Raw genomic sequence first — 13,039 nt, 5'->3', positions numbered from 1 at the left:
GAGCATCAAAATATGTACAAACAGGCTTAACAGCGCTGATATCAGGACAGTTAAGCTGCAGACTTTTCCAGGCTTAAAAGTGCCGTACTCGGAGTCAAAGCATGTCTCAATGAGACATTGAGGACGAACGGAAGCTGATCATTATTGATAGCGTACTGCCTTCAAAACACAACGAAAAGACTTGCACAGAAAACGGAGCCCTTATAAGGTAGAAAAGACCAAAAGCTAGGCTGCTCCGCCGTTTACTTCACAATGGTGGCAACCAGTCGTTTCTGGCGTGAACGTCGCTATTTTGAATCAAGTGGCGGGAATATATTTAAATTCCATTTTCTCGGCCAAACATGCGTCCTTAGCTGCTGGACAATCGTCAAAATACCCCGAACGAGCCAGATATTCAAATTTTACTGAGCTCTTCACCAAAGCCAATGTGGCATGAGTGGGACATGAGAGCACGTCAAAAGGACATGTGATCAGGTGAGCGAGTGCTCCTGAGATTGTGCCTGTTATGTGCCATGTGGTCCCAGTGAAACTTAGTGTATTGAAGGCGGTCGGTCACTTTGAGACTGATGCGCGATGCACCCATAGCCACCACTACTCGGGTTCTAGGGGGAAACGAAATGTATGGGAGTTCTTCGTTATACCTACTTCGGGCCTGCCCTGAGAGTTCGCCACGATGGTTGAGGAGGCATTACGCGCCACAGAATCTTATGTATTGTACACTCAGGGTGCAAAATTCATCGCCTTAAACGCTGATGCATGATCTGTCTTACAGCTTCGTCAACGGTCCCACGGTCCAGGTGAACTCGATGAACGGGCTGTCCCTGTGCAGAGTTATAACTTGAGAGATGTACTCGTTGAATACCTGGTGGATCTCTTGGACTACAGGACCCTTTTGAGAGCACACACAAAAAAAAGAGCTTTTTCAGCAAAAACGTATACAATTACGAACATTGTGACGAGTTCCCAGGAGGGAAACCTTCCCTTCTGGGAACTCCATTTAGCGTAAGTGTCATATAGAGGGTGTTATGCCTAAGACTGTAAGAAATTTCTAAAAATTAAGCTTTTCGAGCTTGAAGAGCGCTGTTTTCAGCTCAGCATTGTCTTTAGTGGTGTGCATCAGAATACAGCTGAGGCGTGTTGACTATACGGCTGGTTAACCCTGCCGGAGAAAGAACGGAGAAATAATGTATTCTAATGTACTCGATCTACCTCTTCCCCAACTGCTCAAGCGACACCAACTTGTTTGGAAATGTTTCGTCAAATTCTTCGCCTTCTCTATGCGCAGGGATGATTCACTTGTCCATCACCTCCGGGAAGCACGCTGCTATCAAAATAGGTTGGTGTTCATTGACCGATTTTTATGAACCTCGCTCAGGAATATCAACGATCAGCCAGCTTTGGTAACAGAGAGCGAAGAAAATGTTTTCGCGAAGAGTCTTCAAAGCTCCTGTTTGTTGCTGCTCGCCACACCCACAGGAACTGGTGATTTTCATGACCTGGAGGGGGCGCCTCAATTGATCCAGTAAGGCGGCGTAACGGAGGACTGCTCCCGAGGTCAGTCTACGTTGTACTGCGCTCGCTTTAACATTTTACAATAAACCGGGGCTTGTTTTTCAATGCAAGCAATATCGCGTGAGTGAAGCAGTCTATTTCTTTGAACGTGTAAAGTCAACGAAAGGTCTAATAGGCGAGAAACAACGCAGAAATCGCTTTTTCGAACTTGAAAACAGCAAAAGTGAAGGTGCAGCGGTAGACAGTTGACGCACGCTTTGGAAAGAATTGAAAATCAGCGACATGTACAACGTAGAATTTTGTACTGATTTTGTACAGTTTGTAATTAAAAAAAAAACTGCGTTAGATAAACAAGACTCAGCGGTTGTTAATTTTTCTTGCTGCTTCACACAAAACAATTTGGAAAAGTTTAATGGTCGCCGTCGCTTTGGTTTTACCTGACAGACTTGCGCCATTTTTTATATCTATATGCCTACATAGTTGTTTAACCGTGTGCTACAATAAATGAATATGGTTGTTTAATCGTATGCGCAGGAAGAAAGAGTTACTAATGACGTCGCCATTCTTTCCGTGTGCGATCTTCTTGGAGCAATGACCGGCACCTTGTGCCCACAGTTTGTTAATATACAGTGAATGAAAAACATGTAATATATGCAAGGCCGCTATGATACAATTATATTCGTTATCTTCTATTCGATCTTCCTTATCCGCCCGTCTGTCTGATTTCAGCCACACCTAGTGCATTGGGCTATTGAAGCGTGAAAATAATAAAAATTATATGCAATGTCATTACATCGATGCGATGTCATTACATCGCCCCTCTCATAGGATAAGGCCGCCGCGGTGGCTCAGTGGCTATGGTGCTCGGCTGCTGGCCCGAGAGATGCGGGTTCGATCCCGGCCGCGGCGGTTGAATTTCTTTGGAGGAGAAATTCGAGGCCTGTGTACTGTGCGATGTCAGTGCACGTTAAAGAACCCCAGGTGGTCGAAATTTCCGGAGCCCTTCACTACGGCGTCGCTCGTAGCCGGAGTCGCTTTGGGACGTTAAACCCCATAAACCAAACCAAACCATCATAGGATAAGAACGCTCCATGTCACCACACATGCATTCTGTATAAGATCTGCATTTAAAGACGTAGTCGCACCCAAATTTCTTCGCAGTTTAAATATTCCCATTAGTTAACTGTGCTCAGATAATGTTTTCTTTTAAACATACAGCGCCTCGCACTTACGTAGGGCCTTCTTGTTCAAGGAGATAACCTTTTAAGAAATAGAGGCTTATAACAACTCTGCTACAATGTTCCTGCGGGAGTTTCAATGCAGCGTGGAAACCTCCTATTTGCTTGCCCTCTCTCTACTGGTGGCACCAGACAAATCAAGGAGAGACACCTGGCGTCTCTTCTATCTCGTTAGCTTGCAGATATCCATGCAATAGCGCTTCTGGGGAATATTTTCAGTGAAAGACTCGGACATCAACATCTGAATGTGCCGATGAACCACTCAAACTAGTTCGCGGCGCCACCGCGTCGTGGCAGTTATTTCTTGAAAAATTGTCAATAAATATCGTCTAAAATTATTTGCAATAGACTCGTCTTCTAAAAGAGAGATTTTGTCACTTACGTTGAATACATAATCACCGACTTCAGCGATCGCAATGGTTTACCACTGCGTTAAATGAAAACTCCCCGTCTGTCTCCTGTCAATTCTCCTCTTCGTCCCACAAAAAAAAAAGACCTTTATCCAAGTTCCCCTTTCCTTGCCGCTACCGTTGTTGAACATTCACGTTATTGATCCGTAACCACCCAGGGGGTTCTTTATTATCGGGTTGGACTGAGCCACATTGTGTATGCGGCTTTAAGGAGGTGGCAGGCCCAATGAAGAGCAAGTGGATCCTGTAAACTGACGAATTACTGAACTCGCTTGCATGCCAATGTATTCCTGCTCCTATATTTCATTTGTGCTTACAGCAAGCCGATAAATCCAACTTCTCGTTATACAGCGGTTTAGTTGTCATTTTCGCCTTCCTGTGAAGGCTGATCCGCTAGTCTCATTTCTCGCACCACAGAAAAAAATCTATGCGCGGCCCTGCGACTGGATGCGCGGAATAACGTCATTCCGGTTGATCCTATGTATGGCCAATCTAGCTGCGCGCAGAACTTTCATGCCCACTCTTATATACTAACCCTCACCCTCGTAACTGATAAAGACTTTTCCCCCTAGTCTTTCTCCCCCTCACTTTTCCCGGGTGTCAAGACATGCAACTGCAAACTAATCAGAGGTGACGGGCAGTATTTTACCCGTACCATAATCGTCACAATTGCGCTATATCCCCCCAACTCGCCTCCACATCGGCTAACTTCTAATGCATGGACTTTCCAGGAACTAGTCAGGTGCAAGCTCTGCTACTGCTTCCATTCCGAGGGTATTTTCCTCGGCCAAAGTCGGCACTTTGCTGTACCATGGGTTCCTAAGTTTGTTTACCTGAACCAGAGGCTTCACTGCGCAGCTCACTTTCTTATAAAAGTTGGCAAACGGAGGGCTGTATTGTACTTTGCACGCAAACTATGGAAGCGTATCGTGGACATCACTCGCACATGAAGCGCCGTTCCACCATCAAGGAGGACTGTCATAGGTGCTGCACTAGGACGTGCTTACAGACTCGAGCCTCAATGGGGGTCATGTTCGTTGTTCGCAAAGGAACTCTGCTTCCGTTTGGTGCTTTTGTAGTCCCTTTTAGCTTCTCTCAGGTACAGTTTATAAGATTCCGTGCCCCGTTAATGCACACCATTGAACTGTGTGCGCGTGCTTTACATTCTAATGTCTCATCACACAACGCAGCAACTAAGAGTAGCATGTCAGGCGCGTACCTAGGCTATCATCTTCAATATCAGCGACTGCAGTCTCACCTTCGCGATACGTACCTTTACTGTACGATACTGGGAGACGCGGTTGGCCTCCGCCGCCTTACTGTCAGCGCTGAACACGTAGTGGCCGGGGTCTTTCCCTCGGCCCGCTGTCCCTCCTTCAAAGATGTAGGCGGCGAATGTCTGCCGAAGTTTCACTGTTCGCTTGCCATCACGGAGGACGACTGCGGACACGAGGCCCGTGTTTGGATCCAACTCGACGCGGTAACGCTGCGAAGAGACGGCGTGGAGCACTTTAGAACACGACGTAAAAAAATCGCTGTGGCTTAGCTTGGTTAAACCCGGTAATTGCGAAAGCAGTATCCGTACGTACGCCATGGTACAGCTGGTAGTGTAGCTGGTGGTGGTGCTTGTGGTTAGACTTGTGGTGATGCATCGGTTATACAATCAAATCCAATCCAATTCAATCCCACCCAATCCCAACCAATCCAATCCATTCCAATGCAATGCAATGCAATCCAATCCAATCCAATACAATACAATTCAATCCACTCCAATCCAATCCACTCCTATCCAATCCAATGTAATCTACTCTAATGTAATGTAATCAAATCTAATCTAATCCAATCCAATCCAGTCCACTCCAGTCAAGTCCAATCCAATCCAGTCCAATCTAATCTAATCTAATATAACCTAATCTAATCCAATCTAATCCAATCTAATGCAATCAAGGTCAAACGAAGGTCAATGGTGGTCACCGCCGCGGCACGGCAAAGGCGTGAAAGTGCAAGTAGTATGGCTTTCGCAATAAAAAATCCCAATCACAGGCGCAATCTCGCAACCAGCGGAGACACAGCGTCAGTTGCAACAAGGATGCACGCTCAGGAAAATATAATATATTAATGGGAAAGCATTTCTTTCTTCATGGGTGGCGTGGATAGGATGTGTCATCACGGGCTGTGGACAGGAAATGTGGAGAAAGTGTGCCCTCTCGAATATTCGATCGTCCAGTAAGAGTGTAATTATGATTTGTAATGATTAATAATGATTCAATGGAAACTTTAAACGACAGGGTTATGAAATAAAGTAGTTATTTAAATAATAAGGCAATTATTTTTCCTAAACAGCATTAGTAATTCGTCATATTGGCGAATTGTTGTAACCCCTTCAGTACTGAATGAACATAAAAGCAAGGAAAATCAATTGATTATTAATATAACTAATTACTCACTAATAAAACAATCAACACTATTTAAGATTTTTGTTAATCGGCAACAGGCTTACTGATAATAAATTCCTAATTAGCTTAAATGATCGATCAATTGATAGTTATATAATTACCATCAATGATTAATTACATTACTAAGTAACAGATGATACAATAAAACTCGAAATGCTTTCGCATTTCCGCACGTAAGGAGGCTTAGGTGCACCTTTAATTTTTATCCGAAAAATAGACCAGTTTTGAGAATTTTTTTTCTATAACAAATAATACAGGCAATTTTTCTTCCTGACAGTGGTCCACATTGAAGTTAACAGGGAAAGGCGGGCTGGTTGGTGGTTCGTACTTGTATACACATTGTAACCGCACGAACCAGGGACGGGGAAAAAGTAAAACTGAAGTAAAACTCAGCTGAAGCTCCGCGATCCGCCCTGTCTGCTCCTTTTTACTCGTCCCTTGTACGCGCAGCTACAATGTGCATAGAAGTCTCAATTGAAGACAGGTTGGGAAATGAACTAGGCGAGGCAGAGCGGCTCATTTCTTTTCACAGAAACTCAAATATGAGCCTAATTTAGATTCCCGCGCAAAGATAAACCTCCACTGAATCAAAACAGTGAAGCACAGTTCAGCATGAAAAAAAAAATGAAATAAGGAATCGGTCATTTGTCCCTTCCAAGAGTCTTAGATGAATTGACACAGTCCGCTGTTTTTTTTGCCGCCTAGCAATGACGTCTGTAGAGTTTTGACTTCACGCCACTGTTGCTAACTAAAAGCATTGCTATTTTGCTCTTTCAAATATAACCAACACTTCCAAGTATGGACGTGCAGAGGCAATAGCGAAATAAAAAATAAAATGACTCTGCAAGCACGCTCTTACATTATTTGAATTGAGCATCGCAGCTGCTACAGTCTTTTGCTATTTGTGCTTTTTCGACGCGCACTGTCCGGCATCATTCTGGGCTTGTTACGCCCCACAGCCCCTTTTTTCTACCTATGTTAGTCTCATCTTCCTTCATCAACTTCGCCAGCGTGAGGGCGTTCGTAGTTCAACCAATCAGAAGCGTCCAGTAGCTGCGTAATGTGCCAGCAAGCGGGGAGCGTTGTCGGACTGCTGACTGCTCGCGGTGACGACACTGTGCACGGTCACGTGACCGGCGCTGATCCTATGGGCGGCGCTGTTGGCGTAAAAAGGTTTCAACAACCCCGCCGGCAATGGTGCCTACGCCGGACGCACCAGCAATGAGCAACTAACAGCTGGGCTGTAAAAGTATGTAATGTAGGCTTTGCATTTGCAATGCGCTGCAACGCAGTAACGACGCTTGATTGCGGGCCACTTCAGTGAATGTAAAAGGCTACCTCACGAGTCCCACTCAATCAAGAATAGAACTTGCGAGCATGAAGAACTTTTGGCTCAGTTTTTACCCGCAGTTTCCAGAAGCATGCTATTCCTAAACAGACGCATCGGCGCATTTACTTCCGGTTGAATAGTGTACACGGGCTTTTTGCTGATGCGAATGTGCCTGAAGCTGCATGCGTCACATGAAGCGTTTAATTCAGAGCATCTGCGGCATAGATGAAAATTGTGCCCTGAGAGTTGTCTTTTGCTTAGGTTGTGCATGAATGCGATGAGGTTGACTTCAATTGAAAAATTCAATTCAGTTTGAAAACTTGATTAAAATGCATTGAATTTAAGAAACTCTGCTTTTAAAACAAAAGCCAGAATTAAATGCAACCAACTAATTAAACTGAACTAAATTTAAATAAAACGAAATTTAGCTAATTTATTGAAATGTAATTCAGCAAAACGCCCGTCATGATATATGGTACGGTGCACATATAGAGGCAGTGGCTCAGATGATGGCGTCAGAAGGACAATGAAGGCAGTTTGAGGTTGTCCTCGAGATATTACCGAGTCCTATTGACAAAGAGGCTGCTTTTACTAAAACCGAAACATTTATATCATGGAAAGAGTTACAAAAAACTATGGGGGCACTTTGGCAGCCTAAAGTGCGGTAGGCGAAAGCCTTTGTCGCGCTACTTCGATTGCCATTGACTGCCTATGTTTGTTACGGCTGCACCGCTTAGGAGCCATCCTCCTCCACTAGATGCCGCACACCGACTGACGACGGAGCAGCGCTCGACGCCGCCGCGTCGACAGCTCCACCTGTCGACGAAGATGACGTCACCTTTTGGCAGCTGCGCTCATCGATGAGTAACCCTAGGCGCTGGATGCAACGCGGGACGGACGGACGGGAGAATGACCCATTAAAGGCTTTCGCCTGAGAACTAACTACATGTATCGCTGCCATCAGCCGTTTTCATAACCAAACTGCAATAACATCTATGTAGATTTTCTTGCGCGAAGTATAGAGCCCAGGATACGCCCTCATTTGCTTCAGGTGTGTGATCGTGGAGGCCTTTTCGGTGTTGACGACATCGATTTGAGTGGTTTGGCGAGGAAAAAAATGTTCCATTTTCCAGCCAAATTCTCTGAGCAAAAATGCTTCTTTTAATGCCGATTAAGTGTCCAAACGTAACCAAAAGAAGTGATGTAATCCGTTTTCACTCAGAGGAAAAATAGGATGGAGTTGTCCTGAGGGTAAATTAAAAAGTAATTAATACCACACACTTAGTCTAGTGCTGGAGGAGATAGTCGGCAACTTGTCGTTTCTTGGCTTAGAAAAATTCACAGACGATTACTATATTTGGTAATGCAAAATTTGGGCCAACCGATGGCAGGTGGCGGAATACAAGCCACCCTCCAGGGTCTTCCAGTGGAATACTCACCTTCAGGTTGTCCATTCCGCCGCTCTCACCATGGCAGGTGGCGTTTCGCTCTGCTACTACCTGCCACGATTGACGTCCAACAATTTTGGACGAAAAGTTTGAAAATTGGAAATTTGTAGGATATTTTTACGGAAATGTTGGTTGTATTGGTCAATTCTTCCGATATATAGCAAAATCTTTCTTTTAAAGTGTTTCCATCGATCGCATCTAACAGTTAAGACTCCCATAGAAAATCAACGGGGAACGCTTTTGGCGATAGCAAAAACGTTAATAGAAAAAAAATTCCAGACTGGTGTCGTGTGGTGATACATTGATTTTTATAGTGAAATATTAAACTATAATAAAAAAATTGCTGCTCATAAAAGGTTTCCGGCTGAAAAATGGCTTTGTCCCAATATTGTTGCACATGGTCAGGCAGCATATTGCGCCTACTGCATCTACAACGCCGGCGACGACACGCAAGCAAAAAACAGGCGCGTAAGAGCTGCGCTCTAAAACAAGAAAACGGGAATGTATTATAGGAAAAAAAAATTCGAGACTGCCGTCGTGTGATGATACATTGATTGTTATAGTGAAATATTACTCTATATTAAAGAAATTGCAGCTCATAAAGGTTTTCCGCTGAAAAATGGCTTTGTCCAGAATTGTTGTGCATGGTCAGGCAGCATGTTACGCCGACTACATCTACAACGCCGGCGACGACACGCAAGCAACAAACGCGCGCCCAAGAGCTGCCTTCTAAAACAAGAAAACGGGAATGTATTATTACGTACCTTGTTTTCGATAAAGGTATCCTGCTGGCCTGCCTCGGAGGCTTTTGGAGGCACTTCGTAAGCCGAAGTGTCGCAATGCACTCTGTAGATGCTGGCGCCGATAGGTTCCACTTCTACATGGAATACCAGCGACGACGTGGCGAAACCCATGCTCTCAGGGATGTGGTGGGGGTGCGATGCCACTGGCACAACCTGCGAGACACGGGACCCAAGAAGTGCGCCCACTCGGAATGTGGCAGTGCAGGGACTGGCCCAGTTTTTAGCTCTTCCAAGCGCTGGTCATTTTGGTGGTTTCAATAAAGATATAATATTTAAAAGCTAGAAAAAAAAGGCGGGTTCTGGCCATGAAAACTTCAGACTGTATAAAAGAAAACTTGAGTCAAAGAAACGGCTCATTCTGTACGGGGTTATTCTAGTGCCTAATTGCTTTCACTGCATGCAGTATACAGTGTTATAAAATTTGCATTTCCCGCACCCCTTAGAAACAAACGATGCGTTGTCGGCGATGGCCGGGCGGCTTAAATTTAGTGAGTGGATAACTGCCATAGCAGAAGTTGAAGTTCAAAGTTTATTTTAGATTCTAAAAACAGTTGCATGAATTTACAGCGACCATGGTGCAAGACCGCAGGTGGGACCCCTCAAGAGAATAAATTTCAATATAGAAATAATCAGTGAAATGCGAGACAGAAGCTAAAAAGATCAGTCTCTGCAAAGTTTATTGCGAATAAACACAGAGAGAGAGAGAGAGATAAAGAGAGGGGAAAGGCAGGGATGTTAACCAGAAGGGTTAACACAGAGAATAAATAACAAGTAAGGGTGTGCGAATATCAAATTTTTCGAATACGTATCGAATACGAATACTTGGTTCCGAATATCGAATCGAATATCGAATAATCAAGGACAGACGCATTTAACCACTACAAAACACTTATTTGAGCACCCAAAAACATCACAGTTCAACTATCAGTGATGAAATGAGCACAAAAGGTGTGTGTGGCTGCACAAAAAGTATCGAAGTCTCGAACATTGTTCTTAGAAGAGTGGAAATATCAGATAAGATGGCTAGTACACAGCATTGATCAAGGCTAGCTTGCCATAAGCACAAAAGCGCGTTGCTTGGATGAACATAAAAGGTTGTCATGAAGGAAAACCGGCTGCCCCACATGGTCAGGCAGAAGTAGTTCCCTTCTAGCTGAAACGACTTCTCCAGCCAAAGAAAATGCCCTCTCAATTTGCACTGAACTGGCAAGTATTGCGAGGTATTTCGTGCACAGCCCTGACTATACCAGCTTCGCAGGTATAGCCACAAAGAAGCTCACCAGAGCAGTCAGCTACTCCATGGCCCAACGTTACGCATTGCTATGGTGGCTAGAAGGAGCATTGCTCTGGGCGCCGCCATGTTGTTATGTCTCTGTCGATAGGACTTGCGGACCGAAATGAAAGCCGGTGCTCGCAATAGAATATTCGGCTAGATACGAACATTCGCGTCGTGTCGAGTATTCGAAACAACACGAATACTTGGATTTCGAATCGAATACGAATACTAAAAATGTAATATTCGAAATATATTCGAAAATTTCGAATATTCGCACACCCCTAATAACAAGGTAGTACATAGCGTGAAGTGCCGAAACCGACAGATTTAAATACAAGAAATAAAATATAGAAGAAAGTACAATAACGCACTGTAGGATGCAGTGATACGTAAGATAAATGACAGCGCTGTAATGAGATTCACATATTAGGAAGGAAGAGTTTCAATTTATACTTAAAAAAGAAGGTGAATTAGGTTGCTTGATGTCGAGATTCACCTAGTGAATTAATATTAAATAGTACACTTTTAATGCTAAAATATTACAAGTACTATGAAGAGAAAAGCCTGCAGCGTGTGAGTGTTGGCACGTGTGTACTCGAAAGTGGTTGAGAAAATCCTTTCGAATGCAGGAAAAACAGAGCGCCGCAATCAAAAGGGCGTAGGACACACGCAGCAAGCGGAGCACTACTATTTCAGGTAATCATACGCATGTTGGTCGCCTATGTATGCTCTCAACTGGACGACCTCAATGCAGCGCGTTTTCAGGAAAAACAGAGCGCCGCAATCAAAAGGGCGTAGGACACACGCAGCAAGCGGAACACTACTATTTCAGGTAATCATACGCATGTTGGTAGCCTATGTATGCTCTCAACTGGACGACCTCAATGCAGCGCGTTTTCCGACTACAATCGTACCAAAACTCTGACACAATCGGTTGTCATAAAGCGTTCTTTGTTGTGCCATACAATTTCTCTTTGCATATAGCTTAGATGCGCTAATCAAATTCGAGGCTAGCTTGCGACAGAGATTTGGACCGACGACATACGCACATTAATTGCATGCCTTCCCTGACTCTTTACCTCTTCCCTTAAGGCGCCGTGGAGGTGTAAACCGAGACGTGAGACTACTGCGCCATTTCCTTCCTCCAAACAGTGATTTTCATATCAAAATTATTAGCCGTGTGTCTTACAGCGTTCCGAGTGGTGTGATTCGAGTTCTCGTTGCACATAACCTACATCTGGTAGTCAAGTTTGAGGCTAGCTCGCGACAGGTATTTGAACCGAGTGTCCAAGTGTTCCACTGGAACCTTTGTGGATTCATCGTTTATTTATCAGCGTTCCGAGGCGCGCCTGTGTTTCATTTGTCAGTGCGCAACCTGCGTCGAGGTCGAACGCTCATGATGATGCACTAATACTTCCGTCTTCAAGCATGTAAGCAGTGTTAAGTGCCTCCTGGAACTATGTGAAAGTGTTATGTGAAAATATTGGAAGATGTTTATAACGATTGCACAGCTACTATAGTTCTCCATAAAGTCAGCAATAAAATTCAGGCAGGGATACACGATCTCGCCAATGCTCTTCACTGCCTGCTTACAAAAGGTATTCCGGGGACTAGAATGGGAACAGTTGGGGTTAAGAGTTAATGGATAATACCTGAGTAATTTCGATTCGCTGATGACATTGCCTTGCTAAGCCACTCAGGACAAGAACTGCAAAGCATGATCAATCAGTTAGACAGGCAGAGCAGAACGGTGGGGCTAAGAATTAACATGCAGAAAACCAAAGTAATGTTCAACAGCCTAGCAAGGGAACAGCAGTTCGCAATTGGTAGCGAGGTGCTGGAAGTAGTAAGATAATACATGGTCTGTTCTGAAAGTAGTAGGACTCATTTTTTAAACACAATTTATTCAAGAGAATAGTACAAACGATTACAATTTTTCAAGGTAGCACCCTTCCGCACCTACACGCTGCTGCCAATCAGTTTTACAGTTTTCGTACGCCTCCAGGACCGCCTGGACCAGAATGCTGTTTAGCTCCCTCGTCACGGCCTGTTGAACCGCCTCTACCGGTCCGTGATGTTTCCCCTCGAGCGTCGATTTTATTCTTGGGAATAGAAAAAAGTCTGGCGGGGCCAAGTAGAGGCTGTAGGGGGGCTGAGGCAGCGTTGCCGCCTTGTGCTGGACAAAAAATCGGGGTCCTCATTCAGATGATGAATGAGGACCGTTTCCTCCTCTGACAACACTCCCGGCACCAACTTCGCGCACGCTTTCCTCATGGATAAGTTTTCTGTCGCGATCCCAAAAACTTGGGTTTGACTCAAGTCATCAGCAATCATTCTGATACTCATTCCACGATCACTGTTCAGTAAATCTTTCCCTCGCTACAGATTTTCGTGAGTCTTGCTGGTCGAAGGGCGTCTGAAGCGGTCGTCTTCCTCCACTCTTTCCTTACCTTCTCAGAAAAGCTTGTGCCACTTAAAAACACCTGATCTACCCATGGAAGCGTCACCGTAGGCCTCCTTAATCATGTTGAGAGTCTCTTTGCCCGTTTTACCAAGATTTACTCAA

The 13,039-nt window shown here is 44.6% G+C and overlaps 1 protein-coding gene across 1 annotated transcript in view; it reads right to left on the bottom strand.

Annotated features, from left to right (window-relative positions):
- LOC149336145 (lysosomal alpha-mannosidase-like) overlaps positions 1-13,039 on the bottom strand; it is a 48,317-nt gene that overhangs the window by 22,270 nt on the left and 13,008 nt on the right. Inside the window, exons 8-10 of the mRNA XM_089552617.1 lie at positions 9,159-9,350; positions 4,434-4,646; positions 771-889 (exon numbers count right to left, since the gene is read on the bottom strand). Coding sequence (XP_089408743.1) covers positions 771-889; positions 4,434-4,646; positions 9,159-9,350 — 524 coding nt within the window. The remainder of the gene's footprint in view (positions 1-770; positions 890-4,433; positions 4,647-9,158; positions 9,351-13,039) is intronic.

The sequence above is a fragment of the Amblyomma mixtum genome, chromosome 7 (genome assembly GCF_055824585.1).
Source record: "Amblyomma mixtum isolate Tamu chromosome 7, ASM5582458v1, whole genome shotgun sequence".
Taxonomy (NCBI): Eukaryota; Metazoa; Arthropoda; class Arachnida; order Ixodida; family Ixodidae; genus Amblyomma; species Amblyomma mixtum.
The sequence above is the reverse complement of the archived record's forward strand: the minus strand, read 5'-3'. Positions and strand labels throughout refer to the sequence as shown.